This window comes from Mytilinidion resinicola, assembly GCF_010093595.1.
Source record: "Mytilinidion resinicola strain CBS 304.34 unplaced genomic scaffold BDZ99scaffold_11, whole genome shotgun sequence".
Lineage (NCBI taxonomy): Eukaryota > Fungi > Ascomycota > Dothideomycetes > Mytilinidiales > Mytilinidiaceae > Mytilinidion > Mytilinidion resinicola.
The window spans coordinates 1,288,403-1,303,730 of record NW_022985447.1 but is presented as its reverse complement, the minus strand read 5'-3'; the positions used below and the strand labels follow the sequence as shown (position 1 = coordinate 1,303,730).

The 15,328-nt window shown below is 36.2% G+C and overlaps 2 protein-coding genes across 2 annotated transcripts; one reads left to right on the top strand and one right to left on the bottom strand.

Annotated features, from left to right (window-relative positions):
• Positions 1 to 9,035: 9,035 nt before the first annotated feature.
• Positions 9,036 to 9,844, top strand: BDZ99DRAFT_463947 (uncharacterized protein). The gene is made up of 2 exons (XM_033720185.1): positions 9,036 to 9,096; positions 9,181 to 9,844. Exon 2 carries the CDS (start codon positions 9,495 to 9,497, stop codon positions 9,783 to 9,785), a length of 291 nt encoding a protein of 96 aa, XP_033576106.1. The 5' UTR covers positions 9,036 to 9,096; positions 9,181 to 9,494; the 3' UTR covers positions 9,786 to 9,844.
• A 5,135-nt stretch (positions 9,845 to 14,979) lies between these two features.
• On the bottom strand, positions 14,980 to 15,198 carry BDZ99DRAFT_389981 (uncharacterized protein; the record flags this gene model as incomplete). Its single annotated transcript, XM_033715665.1, has 1 exon — positions 14,980 to 15,198. A coding segment is annotated over one exon (219 nt), but the record flags the coding sequence as incomplete, so codon positions are not given.
• Positions 15,199 to 15,328: the final 130 nt, after the last annotated feature.

Here is a 15,328-nt window from a genome sequence, read left to right as displayed (position 1 = left end):
CCACGCTGGTCCATCGACAGAATCCTCTGTACAAGAACCTCTTCTTGTACAGGTGTAAGACGGCGATTTTTGGAGATAGCACCGCGTTGTGGAGGAATACCACGGGCGCGACGCGTAACCGTCTTTCTGGGCACATCGTATAGTTTCTCAACGCCTCGGAAGGATGTAATTTGGCCGGTCTTGTAGGCTTGAACGCCTAGAATAACTCTGCCTTCTTGAAAGATGGCTTCTTGTTGTTGTGGTGCTGCCATTGGGGTGGTTGTTGGACGACGCGTCGCGTGTTGAGTTGGGTGGGCCACTAGCTTGTGCGGGCCACTAACTTGTGGATTACGTTAGTAGGAAACAACAACAAGGCCAGGACAACCTACGGGCAACCTTATTAATGCTAAGAATATTATACACACTACTAATCTTCACATATTCCCTATACTAAGTATTCCCTTCCAACACCTTACAGGCTAGGCCTTTATCGCGACAGCGGGAATAGGAAGGCATTTCAATTCCGAATCTTGCAGAATAATTAGATAGAAGGTTGCGTTGCAAGGACTTACAAGATTTTAGAACTTTAGGTATTATAAAGGAAGAAATAGAACAGCATAATAACAGCCTAGCAGATAGGGCATTGCCAGCTATTTATCTAAGACCCTACCACGGAACTACTTTCGGGCCGAAAGCCTTAGAAGGGGGAGTAAGTATTACAACCTGTAATATAAACCACCCGAGCGCAGAGGCACTTACAGAGATAAGTAAGTAGATAAGACTAATTATAGAGAACCAGGTTACAGGACTAAAAAAGTTACGCGTAGGACGTATAGGGATCCTGGATTCCCCTACGGACTGCTAGTAGATAGGAATAATCTAAGAATAGGAATTATAGGACGAAGAAATTATATAATAGATTAGAAGGAAAAGACTAAGGATTAGTATAATCTAAGGACAGGTTATAAATTAGACTAATCTAAGAACGGGCTATAGATTAGACCGATCTAGGAACGGATTAGAGTAATCCGTAAATTTCTTAGAATAGAGCTTTATATAAAGGGACGCTTCTTTATATAGATAGGAACCTTATATTTAACTTAAGACTTTAATATTACCTATTAGAAGTAATAACCCCGTTTTAAAACCTTAATTAATTATTGCCTTACCTTTTAAAGACTATTACACCCCGATAACAACTTGCCTATACCCTGCCTTAGTATAAGACACTTAAAAGGTATAGAAAAAACAACCCGTTACACTTAGACTTATATATAAGGGTTACCTCCAGATATTAAAAGGCTTTATAAACGCAGACTAGGCCGGGTATCGCGATATAAGACGATTAACGGCCGGATATCTGTTTAATATCGGGAGCGGAGCAATTAGCTGGCAGTCTAAGCGCTAGAGCGTTATTACTCTGTTAACCTGTAAAGCAGAGTTTATAGGACAGATATAAGCAACTAAAAAAGCAATTTAGTTAAAAAGACTTCTTAATAAGCTGAATATAGGCTAAGGAAAAGCTGTAATAATTATATACGGCGATAACTAGAAAGCTATTACTCTATTCTTAAACCTATAGTACTACTTACGTATAAAGTATATAGAAATCCAGCGCAAGTAGTAAGAAAAAGTCTAAAACGCTAGAACGGTTAAACTAAAGTATATTCTAACTATAGTATAGATCGCTAATAGATTTACTAAGCCTTTTATATAAGACAGATTTAAATAGTTTATAAAAGGGCTAGGTATCGAGTAATACGCACGAATTATTAGCTTCGAGCAGAGGCAGAATACACAGGCACTTTTTCCTTTTTTTTGCCTTAAAAGGTTTTTAAAGGTTTTAACAGGGTCTATTAGAGCCGTAATAAATAGCCGCTGGCACTTTTTTTAGTAAAGGTAGCTATTATATAAAAGTGTTAAATATTACAGCAGCTAGTAGATAAAACAACGTAATAGGGGATAGGAATAGGTATATATATAAGGCACCCCGCCTATCTATAAATATATAAATTAATTAATACTATTACTTATTTAACAGGTCTAATATTCGTACTAGTCCCTTATATATACACTTTCGTAATAGTATAAACTTTGGAATAGTACGCAGCCTATACTAGTCCCTATTTTACGTTCTTTATAATAGTACGCCCTTTAGAACGGTACGGATATTATACTAGTCCCTGTTAAGTAAGTAATTATATCTGCTTTTTTTTATTATCTAGCTATAGATAGGCGGGGTGCCTTATATATATATCTATTCTCACCCCTTATTACATCGTTTTAGCTACTATTAACTGTAATATTCAACACTTCCACTTAATAGCTATCTTTACTAGGAAGAGTGCTAGCGACAATTTATTACAGCTTTAATAGACCCCGTTAAAACCTTTAAAAAACCTTAAAGGCAAAAAAAGAAGGAAAAGGTGCCTATGTTCTGCCTCCGCTCGAAGCTAATAGTTTATGCGGATTACTCGATACCTAGCCCTTTCCGAAACTATTTAAATCTGTCTTATATAAGAGGCTTAGTAAATCTATTAGCAATTTATACTGTAGTTAGAACATACTTTAGTTTAACTATTCCAGCGTCTTAAACCTTTTCTTACTACTTACGCTGGATTTCTATATACTTTATATATAAGTAGTACTGTAGGTTTAAAAATAGAGCAATAGCTTTCTAGTTATCGCTATATATAATTGTTGCGGCTTTTCCTTAGCCTATATTTAGCTTATTAAGAAGTTTTCTTAACTAAATTACCTTTTTAGTTGCTTATATCTGTCCTATAAATTCTGCTTTACAGGTTAATAGAGTAATAACGCTCTAGCGCTTAGACTGCTAGCTAATTACTCTGCTCCCGATATTAAATAGGTATCTAGCTGTTAATTATCTTATATTGCAATATTTAGCCTAGTCTGCATCTATAAAACCCTTTAATATCTAGAGGTAACCTTTATATATAAGTTTAAGATCTCTTATACCTTTAAGGTACTGCAGAATATATTAAGTAAGCTTTATATATTATAGCCTAGGATTTACTAGATGCCGGCTTACTATAAAAACTGTATATATAATATCTTCTCTAGTTCTAAGTATAATATATATTAGAGATCCTATAATATATTAGTATTCCGCTTTTCGATCTAGAGGGCAGTTATATTCTAGGATATTCTCTAATAGTAGTAAGGTTTCTATCGGCGTGCTAATAGAAGCGCAGTTGTTAATTCCGAACTAATAAATAACCTTATTAATATAAGCTTCTTAACTTAGGTATAGTATCCTGTTCTAACAGTCTTGCTAGATAGATATCCTAAGGTAGTAGCTATATAGTCTAAGGTCCGTTATTTAGAAATAGTTTCTTAGGCCTCTCTTAATCCTTTTAATTTCTGCAATACTTAGTCTAATAATTAGAAGGTTGTTAATATATACTGCGATATATATATTGCTTTATATAAAGATTCTAAGGTTAGCGTTAATTAGTTTAAAGCTAAGACTATATAAAAAGTTTATAAGGGTCTAATACTAAATGCAAGAAGCTTATTTTAGGCCGTAGAGTGCTTTCTAGAGTTTATAGACCCTTAGTATACTGTTTGCTATATAGTATAGCTATTTAATATAGATTTTATAGTCTATATTACTATATAGGAAGGCTGTCTTAATATCTATTTATTTAATCTTAAGGCCTAAGGCGGCCGTAATTATAAATAGAGCCTTATAGCTTATTAGCTTAATAATAGAGGCGAACGTTTTATTATAGTTAACGCCCTCTTCTTAAGTAAAGCCCCTAACTACCTATCTACTTTTATAGCGGATAACTTCTCTATATAGTCCTTGCTTAAGCTTAAAGACCTATTTACTACTAAGAACCTGTTAATTTCTAGAAGGGTTAATAAGCTCCTATATTTTATTCTATTTAAGCGAGTTAGCTTCTTTAAGTATTGCCCTCTCCTATTTAGGCCAGCTTATATTATTCTTTGCTTAGTAAACAGTTTTTAGTTTAAAGGGTTCTATTTCTTCCGCAGCTACTATTAAGAATATTAGGAGTATATTACCTTTAGGTATATTTATTAGCGCAAGTTCTTCTGCGCTATTATTAGATATATCTAATACGGCCTGCGGGATGCGGATTCTAAGTTTAGGGTAATATTCTAAGGCTTTTTACCTTACTCTATAAACTAGGCGATTAAGCTAAAGTTTTAGATATTATTGCTATTCTCCTAAGGCTTAGTTATATAGAGCGTTATCCTATTACTAGCTGCTATTAGGCAGTAGATTATTTTTTTCTAGAGTATCTAAAAATAACCTAAAAGTATTATTACTTCTAAAAGGCAATAAGGTCCTGTCTCCCTGCTTAGTAACTAACTACAAGTTATTATTACTTAATTAGAACGGCGCTCCCTTTTCTAAGTTATTATTACTTAGTTAAAATAGCGTTTATAAGTCTTTATTACTTATCTAAGGTAATATTTGCAGGTTTTTAGTGCCCGCCCGAGGTAGTATTTACAAGTCTTTAGTACCTGCACGAGGTAATATTTACAAGTCCTTATTACTTGTTTTAGAAAAGGCTCGCTCTAGTACTGCTGCGGATGCGTAATATCTAGAGGCTGGTATAGATACTTACTATATACTTACTAATAGTTGGTTTAGTAGCCCTACTATTTTACTCCCCTCTGCAGCAGCAGCTATTACCTTAAGTAAGCTATATTATTTAGCTTCTATATCTTATATAATCTATATAAAGGGAGTTATAAAAGCTTTTTAGAATTTAGTATTTAGAGTTCTAATAATCCTTCTATCTTCTAGTAGAATATAGTAGTTAGTATTTTCCTTATAGCCTAGTAAAATATATAGCCTTATTTGCGGTTTAGTTAGCTTTTTCCTTTACTTTAGTAGGATTAGGTATTCCCCCCTTAACCTAATTACTCTTAGTTATAATAAATTAGGCTTCTTGCTATACTATACCTAATACGGTGTTATCTAAAGCTTTAATAAAAGTAATCGGTTGGAAAAATATACTACTATTTAAGCTATCTCTAGCTAGAACTTTAATAGCAGCTTTATATATGCTAGTATAGGTCCAACTCGATTATATATTATTTTATAGGCTCTTTTAGCCACGCTATTCTGCTAGTGCTGGTCTATACCTGTAACCTTAGCTTAAATTAATTAAGAAAAAAAAATAAACTTTATTTCTTCTTCTACTTACTTAGTAATCTAATTAAGCCGTATTTATCTATACTTTTGTTTAGAGCGCTTGTTATAGTTAAGAAAGAAGTATAGCAATTTAATAATAAATCCCTGTTATTATAGTATAGGAATAACTTTAATCTAGCCGGTTAAGTTATTAATAATAGTTAGCTAGTAGTAACTGCTATTAAGACCCTTATTAAATAGTCCTGCGACGTCTATATAGAGGAGTTCTATTAGATATTTTCCCTTATAACCTAAGCGGTTATATAGCTTTTCGGTTATTTGCCCCTAAAAGCACGGATTATATAGTTCTTGCGGCTCTATATTTTAAATACTATAGGCTTACTTTTTAAGCTATTGCAAGTTTATATTGCTTAGGTAAGCCAGTTAGTTATACTAAAGGGTTAACTGTAGGCTAATATAGTAGGCTAGAAAAAAAAGGTTTATTTATAGGTTAAGTGCGTAAATACTATAGTATTTACTTGCAGTGTATAAGCTCTTCTTACTTAACTTATTGCGGATACTCGCGCCCTTACTTAAGAACTTAACTTTAGCCCCGCGTTTAAGTAACTGGAGTATAGATATAAGGCTTATATGCGCGGATAGGATAAAAAAGATATTATTAAGAATAAGCTATTTTTTTCTACTCTATATATTACACAGTATATTTATTATACCTACTCCTAAGGAAGATATAGATATATTAACGCTCCGAAGTGCGGGCCTATAGTATATACCTATCTAAATAAACTTTAAGGCGTTGTTGTATATATACTGGGCACAGCTACTGTTAATAATATAGGCGTCGCGGATTAGAAGCGTTTTTATAGTTATTATTGCAAGGGTATAGGTAAATACGGCGCAATTGCTTCTAACGCCCTTCCTAAATACCGCATTAATATCTTCTCCTATAGCCTTTATTACTATAAAGGTGGGCTTTTTTAGGTTTTTTAGGCCACCTGTATTATTATCCTTATTATTAGTAAAGTGCTGTCTTTTTAACAGTTTGCGACTATTAGCTTGTAAGCCCTGTGCCTTTGCCTTATATCCCTCTTTATTTTTCCCTTAGCTTTTTAGCCTTAGATTTTTCTTAAAGTATTTAGTTTTAATATAGTAGGGCTTTTAGTAGAAAAAGCAGTAGGAAATATTATTAATCTTAATTTAGTATATAGTTCTATTAGATAATAGAATAAGGTTCTTCTGGCCAGGCCCCTAAATTAGAGTAAAAGCAGGGAGCACCTGTATATTACTTAATTATTTTCCTAGCTACCCCTTTCTATATTCTTCCTTAATTGCCTTACCTTTAATATAGTTAAATATAGGTGCAGCCTTAATAATATGCCTGTTTACATCTCTATTATTAATAAGGTCTATCTGCCTAAAGATATAATCACGGAAGCCTTTATATTTAGCGCCCAGCGCGTGTATAAAGAAGAATATACACTTAATTTCTAAAGTAATATAATTAGGGTTAAGGAGAAGTTTCTTAGCGTAAATCCTTCTAATCTTAGCTTCTAGGGCCTAAGTGCTCCTATATTTTTCTTATATAAGGGATATATACCGCCGCTGTAGGTTAATATATATTTCTAAACCTTCTAGTTTAAAGTTCTTCTTAACTGCCTATAAAAAAGATTAAACTTAATAGATTTTAAAAGTATTAATCCGTTGCGCGGTATTATATATTAGCTTTACTGCGATTATTGCTGTGTAGAACTTATAGCGGTGCTGCTATTATTATACATCCTCTTTTTCTATAGGTGGAGTTGCTCTGTCTTCGGCAATAGCAGATATTTGGATAAATTTATTAACCTTCTAGTTCTACCTAAACTAGTTACTAGTATTATCTAATATTAGAATAGTATTATAGAATATATTTAGGCTAAATTGCTTAAACTTTATAATATCGGTTATAGTGAAATTGGGTGCTCCTCTGCGCTAAAAAACTCTAATTTATTACTAAGCGGGCTTAGGGTAATAGAGGTGGTATAGTTAGATATAGTGGCGGAGCGTGCCTCTAGGCTAAAAAGCTTAAGGCTTAAAGCTTTACTTAGTTTACTTAAGATAATAGAAGGGCTGTAATTAGATAAGCCTGGCGTAGGTAAATAGGAAGGGGGCTTATAGTCTCTGTCTGGTGCCTTGCATAGCTTAGAGTGTTTTTTACACGCCCTGGAGAAGTGGGGAAATTGTCGGCAGTTAACCGGGTATTGCAACCTAATTCCCTGGAAACTTATAGGTCTATTTAGTCGGAGGTTATAACGCGTGATATTATTATTGTTAGTAATATATTTCTTCCTAGCCTTAGAGGATAGGGCGTCTGGTTCTTGTTTAAACCGGGAGTGCTTAATAGCCCCGGTGCGGGAGGACATAATTAACGCGCGGTGTATACGCTCCTTAAGAGGTAGGCGAAAGAATGCGATCTTGACTGCGCCAACCGATGTTGACGGGAAAAGCGTGCTTTGAATCTGACCCTAAGTCCACTTACGGTCTAGCCGAAGATAAGAGATGTTATTTACTTCCTCTCTTGTCCAGCGGTGGGTTTTGTTTCGCTGTTTCTTTTGTAGTGGTTGCGGTTTAAGGAGGTTAATTCGCAATCTTGTCGTTGGAGTTGACATCTTTCCCGACCTCTTCTTGTATTCTCGGTGTCATTTCATATGCACAACGTAGAGCGCATGTTGTGGGGTCGATTCTGCCCCTTCCGTTTCGGCATGGTTTCAATTCGCCTATCACAGGGGTTATCACTGTGATATCTACCCCTATCACATTTATGGTGTTTGTGATTTCGTCGGATGGAGGGTGATCCGTCTTGTTCCGAGTTCTTATTGGACTGTTTCGCAGATATTAACTTCATCGCTCATAAGATCATCACTTGCTGCGGAAGCTTAGCTGTAGGTATATATCTCTCAAAACCTGAATCGTGCGAGCCGGGTTCATAACCTGTTGAGCAAGTGATTGTGTCTGCTTTTTTTCATTATCTGGCTATGGATGGGCGGGGTGCCTCATATATGTATCCATTCTCACCCCTTGTCACATCGTTTCAGCCACCATTAACCGTGACATTCAACAAGACCATTACGAGAAATGCATGATTCGTACCATTACTAAGAGTCTACCAGTACGAAAAGGGAAGAGGAGCCCAAAGGGGCTCCTCACTATGTACCATTACGAAATTGCAGACAATTGCGCCAGTACAAGGAGCCCGTTCTTGAAGCTTGCATCGTACTGGAGTGGATTTAAGGCCCGCTCTAGTCCACTCCAGTCCAATCCCTTCACTGCACACTTGTAGGAACATTTGAAAGCAAATAGCATAGACAACTTCCCTAAGAGCATAATCGTCCTAAAGACCCGTCTTGCGAGCATGTCTATCTTGAGAACATAACCGTCTCAAGACGGGTCTATCTTAGTCTAGCGCATCATCAAGTACGAATTTGATGCACGGATTCACGGCACCACCACGCAGCAACGACATCGGCGTAGTAATTTTCCTTATGATGGGCAATTTTATGAAAACGCCCCGGCAGGGTCACCTATTTCTTTGTTGTGTTGTTGAGATGCAGCTAGAGAATTGTGCCGGTTTGGGGCGGTTTTGCATCGCTTATTCTACCCGTTGACAGCTTGAATATATACTAGGCGGCACCCCTTGTAACAACCAGTCCCGTGTACATAGTGGGAACATGTCCCATGTAGGAACATGTCCCGTGGAACCAGTCCCGTGTGGGGTATTTCTAAAAATAGGACGGTGGCCAAATGCCCGATGAGGTGCTTCTTCCTTGCTACTCTCCTCCCCAAGAACACACGATCCGGCTGCTCGCACGATCCGGCTGCTCGCACGATTCAACCGCTCCCACGATGCCAACAAACATTAGGTACCTGAGTATCGACTCCGGAGGCTGCACAAGGCCGGAGGGCTGCACCGGAGGCTGCATAGGAAGGTTAGTATAGACCTAGGCCAGGCTCTGTGACGAGCGTAGTCAGTTCAGATAAGAGTCCAGGCAAACACTCATGAGAATAGGCAGGCTAGATCTAGTTTACATCCAACATGCAAATTTCCTATCAGCAAGGTCCGACCCGCTGGCTACGTCACTAAGCTCACGGCACAAGCAACACCACTATTACTAATTAGGGATAGTGTTTAGCCGGGCTAGACTCTATCACCAGTTAGGAAGTTTATTTGAACGCTCTCGTTGCGCACGTCTTGCTAATGCTCTCACCACTAGAAGTGATCACCAACTCGTGCACGGCCACCAGCTAATGCACGGTTACCGAGCGCCACCACCACCATCTTCAAAAATTCACAGCTTCATCAATTTTCTACCAAATTGCTTCAAACATGGATCAAATGGAAGTCGCGATCGCGGAGCTTCGTATCTGCGAGGGCAAGAACATCGCAAAGGTTGCTAGGGGACACGGGATTATCCGGAGTACCCTTTCTCGCCGCTACCATGGAAAGACAGTATCTCGATCGGATGCGCACGAAAATCAACGAAACCTCGACGCTGCGCAATCGGCTGCGCTTCTTAGCTATATTAAAAGCCTTACAGAGAGAGGATTGCCTCCTACCATTGAAATGCTAAGGAATATAGCCGCCGAGATTATAGGCTATATGCTAGGCAAGAATTAGGCTACTAGGTGGATTTCAACGCATAGTATAGTGCTTAATTCTAGGTATCTTTTAACGCTTAATGCAGAGAGGAAGAAGGCAGACTCTGTGGAATACTATATATAGTATTTTAAGTTAATTTAGTAAAAGATTAATAAATATAGTGTTAAGAAAAAGAATAGCTATAATATAGATAAAAAGGGCTTTTTTATTAGTTTCTTAACTAAAAAAAGGCAATATTACTCTAAATTAAGCTTTTATAGCGCAGAGGTCCAGCACGTTATATAGGATAGAAATAGAAAGTAGATTACTATACTAGCAGGTATTTATATAGACAGTAGTACCCTTTTTCTATTACTTATTTATAAAGCTAAAATAGGAAATTTATAAAATATATAGCTTAAGGATTTTAATCTATAAGAATATAACTGCTTTTTTACTTCTTCTTCTACCGGCTAGACTAATAATAATCTTAGATTCTAATAGCTTACTACTATATTTAATTAAGAAATATAGGTAAAGGCATGCTAAAAAAGAGACTAAAGGCTTCTAATTTTAGACGGCTATAGTTTTTATATAGATATATGCTTTATTAATTAGTATAATAAGTATAGGACTCTCCTTACTATATTCCCTTCTTATTTAACGCATTAGCTATAGCTACTAGATATCTTTCTTTTCCGTCCGCTTACTATTAATTACTTTAATAAACTTATCTAATTCTAATACTAAAGTAAAGGCTTTACACGCTTTTAGAAGCAGAACTTTTTTACTAGCTTCTAGCTAGCCTAGAATAAAATATTTACTAAAAAGAATATTCTTTCTAAGTAGGCTAAAACCGGCCTTATTCTATTTAAACTAGAGGTTATAATAAAGAAAATATAAAGTAGCAGTAATTCTATAACTTTAACTAGGCTAAATTTAAGCTTAGGCAGCTCTATAGCCTTAGCCTTAAAGTGGAAAACTATTAAAAAAGTAATAAAAAACACCTAGGGGCCCTAGCCTTCTAGAAGCTAAAGAAAAAGCTATAGAATAGTAAAGAAAGTATTTATAAAAGAAAAGATAAATTCCTATTATATCTAAGGCTATTAAGCAGCTATTTAAGTTAAGCAATTATAGCGCAAGTATTATAAGCCTTTTTTTCACTAGAATAATATTAGTAGTGCTACTTTTTATAGCCTCTATAAGGTGTAAGTATAGAAAAAAGCCCGCCTAGAGGCCGTTAAAAAGGACGCTAAGCTTTAAGCGCAGCTTTAAAAAGGTGCCTAAAAGGAAAAAATAGAGGAAGAAGAGGCCCCTATAGCTTTAGGCCGACTACGGCGTTAAAAAAGGCTTCCTTTTCGATTTAACGATAACGTTATATATATAGAATAAAAGAGCAACCTTAGTTACCTTTTCTTCTTAATTTTTATATATTTAGGACGTTGTGTTGTATTATAAAGCTTTAAGTCGTGATTCGGGTTAATTTTCGGAATCCGTGCACGAGGTAGTGGCCGTGCACGAGTTGGTAATCACTTCTAACGTGCGTCCCTGCGTAGCGAGAAACCCTGCGTGGTAAGAAAATTAATAGGTAGAGTACTTAAGTAGGTTATTGTATATAAGGGTGTTATTATATAGCCTGTGCAATTAGTAAGCAGGAATATTAAAAGTAACGGAGATTGCTGTTTTGCAGCGATTTCTTATATAAATTAATATATAATAATATCTATACCGTTTTAAAGCTGGAAATTAATATAATATCTATTTATATAAGCTCTAATATAGTATTAAAACTTATTCTAACTCGTTTACCTATAATATTACTTTATTTACTTAATAGTAGCCTTTCTTAACACTTTCTAGTATACGATTCTTATTTATTTCCCTATTTTTATTAATTTCCTTATCTATTTCCTTATTAAATTCCTTATTAAATTGTTTATTAAATTGTTTATCGAATTAATTAATTTCCATTTTATTAGCCCCTATATTCTATATTAAGTTCTGTATTAAGTTCTATAGGAAGGCTATATATACGTAAGTATGCTACTATACTAATATAGCTTTATTAACGGCTATCTTAGCAATTATATTAGCACTTAAAGCAATTAATAAAGCCTTATAAAGCTTTTTAACAGCGTTTTTTGTAATTTGGCTGCCGTTCTAGCTATTAGCTATAATAGCGTTATTATACTTCTTTTATACTTGTTTACGTTAACGTTATATAGCTTTATATTCTTTCTCCTTAGCTAGCTTATATACACGTAATTTAACACGCTTAGTAACGGCTTCCTTCCTTTTCTACTTATTTTTATCTTTATCTATCTTAGCTTCCTTTTTAAGTAACTTAGCGGCCTCTCGAAGCTCCTTAGCGTGTTGTTTTTTAGCTATAGTAATAGCCTAGGTATTAAAAATTCTCCGGATTTCGGTTATAGAAATATAGTATAATTTTATAAGCACTAAATTCTTTTTTAATTACTTATATTTCTGTGTAGCTGTAGCTGTTTTAAGCTCGCAATTTTAATTATTAATAAGCTATAGTTCTATATATAGAAAATTAATTATAGTATATAGCTTATTAGTAGCTATATTACGTGTAGCCTGCGTAGCTAAGGTATAAGAAATTAATATTTAGTAACGTAATATATTATCTTATATTAACAAAGTTCTTAGATATATTAGCAATAAAAGGAGAGCTGGCGTTCTAATCCGAATTTGCTAAGAAGTTGTATAGCGCTTAAATTAATTAGGCTTTTTTAATTTCTATAGAATTCTTTAGGCATTAAAAGGCTATATTCCTGCTGCTAAGAAGCTTATTTTAATATATTATAAGGTATATATATTATTATAAATCTGCCTATAGAGCTCTAGGAATACTATATAGTTAATACTATATTACTAAAGGCTAATATACTTGTTAATCTTATCTAAATATTATTTCTTTAAAATAGAAAAGAGATAATAATTTAGTAGTTAGATATTATAAGTAGTATAGGGTAGTAAATAGAATAGGATAATCCTGGCCTCTTCGTATTTAGTAATAAATTCCAGAAAAAGGTAAGAAATATAGCTATCTATTAGAAAAAGCCGGTAACTATATTATTCTCCTGCGGATTTTCTATCTTCACGGATATCCTTCTAATAATCCTTTTATTAAGTCTATATATTAAAATAGTTAATCCACGCAGTAGTATATTACTAATTACTCTAACTGTTAATAGAAACTCTAATCTCTAAATCTAGAACAGAATTAAGAGCTTCTATACCTATATTCTTAGTTATTACTTTCCCCTTAAAAATAAAGTAAGAGGGAATAGAAATACCGCCAGCAGATATAGCACCTATCTTTATAACCTATTCTCTATTACTAGGTAATAAAAAAGGATACTTTTAGCTACTATAGAGTGTTACTTTCTTATAATTATATGCGTAGCCTATTTAATAGCCCGTTTTATCTATATTCTAGAGGTCTAATTCTTTAATATTATATTTTATAAAAGTCCTTTCTAGCTTATTAAAGAACCTTTTATATACTATAGTATTATTATTAGCTATAGATCTATCTATTTCCAGATAGCAGGCGTATTAAATTTAGAAGTTTAGATAGCGTTTTAAGTACTAATCTACCTATCTAACACCTAGTATAGTATTAGAATTATCTTTACTATTTTTACGCAGCTGTTTCTTATATACTATAAGCGCAATTTAATAAATCTAAACCTTCTTTAATAGAAAGCTATTCTTAATTAGTATTATATAATAGCGCTTAACTGCTGCCTCCGAAGCTAGGGTTAATTTCTAATCTTTTTAGTATAATAGCTGTAAGGTTATACGCTTACCAGAGAGCTAATTAAGAATAGTTTGTAGGTGGATGGTATACGCATTTGCGGTAGCTATAGCGCTTGGATAGTAATAATTTCTATACGAGTTAATAGCTTACTATATTCTCTCGCCTTTACTAGGCCTATAGCGAATTCTGGGCATATTGGATTTGTTATTTAAGCGTGGTTATATAGGTTGTTTCCAGCGTAAATACGCATTTCGGAGTGATTTAATATTCCTGCTTACTAATCGCACGGGCTATACAATAACACCCTTATATATAATAACTTACTTAAGTACTCTACTTTAACTTTAAGCAACTCTAACTCTATATATATACTAATATTTCCTACAGCTCTATATAAGTTATATACTACCGCCACTGCTAAATACTTAGAACACCTACCACCTTAAAATTGTCACGATAGCGCTACACGCGAGAGGTCGAGGGCTTAAAGAGGAGCGTTGATTAGGTGCTATGTACAATGCTACGTGGAGAATCAAGACGTTGTGTAAGGGACAGGAAGACGGGAGACGGGCCACCGGATATAAGGGCGTGGCCGAGCGCGTGGCGTACGGCCTCTATGCCGTTTCGGCGCGTGGCACGCGTGTACGCGAGGTCCTTACCAGATCAGGTGATAGGAAAAGGGGGCAGCCGGTAGGTGGCTGGAGCGGGACAGGATAGGAAGCGGAAGCGAGACGGGAGGGGAGCAGGGCAGGCAGAGCAGGAGGCCGGCCAACGGTAGTAGGCCGGTGCAGATTGCTGGAGTTGTAGCAATCTGCGGCAGAATTTCGGTAGGTAGGGTGTCGCGGTCGATACCGTGACAAAAATTATATTCGCCGTTGTCGCCTTCACGCCTAATTAGCGGAAAGCCTTCTTTTATAGCGTAATAGAATTCCTTTACCACAGCACCCCTTTCAAGCTCTTATCACTCCTAATATTTATAAGAAGACCTTATCAGAGCCTTAGAGCCTTATTACAATACTGGAAGTCGTCATCAGCCTTATAGCTGCTATCGCATGCCAACTCATGCAGAGTCGCCATGCCGATTGGTACCTTCAGTCGAAGCGATTACTAATCCTAGCTAATGCAAAACAGCCTACATAATCATTACTGTGTAATTTACTTACAGTGGCTGCTAGACCTGCGGCTGTGCGCAGTCTTGGCAAACAGGCCGACCTCAGCCTTGCACTTAGCCTTGGGCGAACCTTCAAAACACCTACAGAATTTGCCACCTCACAAGGGTGTGGCCGGTACGGGTCAGCCGCTCTCCCTGCTAGCGTATCCGCCTCCTACGCCACATAGCAAAATATATTGCCGCCTTAAACTTAAAGAATGCTATCTATAAAGTATATATAAAAAATGCTATAGCAGGTGGTACGTAGGGAGGAGGCTAACTAAAGAAATATGTTGCTAAGAGATGTGAGGGTGCGATTCCAGCAGCTTGATCACTGCTTCATGCCCTCCTGTTGCCGCAAATGACAGCGGCGTCCCCCCCCATTGATCAGCTGAGTCGACATCGGCCTCGCCCGTCTTGAGCAGCAGCTTGATCACTGCCTCGTGCCCTCCCTCCGCCGCAAATGATAGCGGCGTCCGCCAGTATCCATCTTCCGAGTTGACGTTGACCTTGCCCGTCTCGAGCAGCAGCTTAACTACCGCCTCATGCCCTCTCCCTGCTGCCCACGATAGCAGCGTCCGTTCATATTGACTCTCCTTTAAGTCGACGTTGACTTTGCCTGTCTCGAGCAGCAGCTTGACCACC

Excerpts from the sequence above, each read along its gene's own strand:
- BDZ99DRAFT_463947 (XM_033720185.1), top strand. The coding sequence starts at position 9,495 with ATGGATCAAATGGAAGTCGCGATCGCGGAGCTTCGTATCTGCGAGGGC.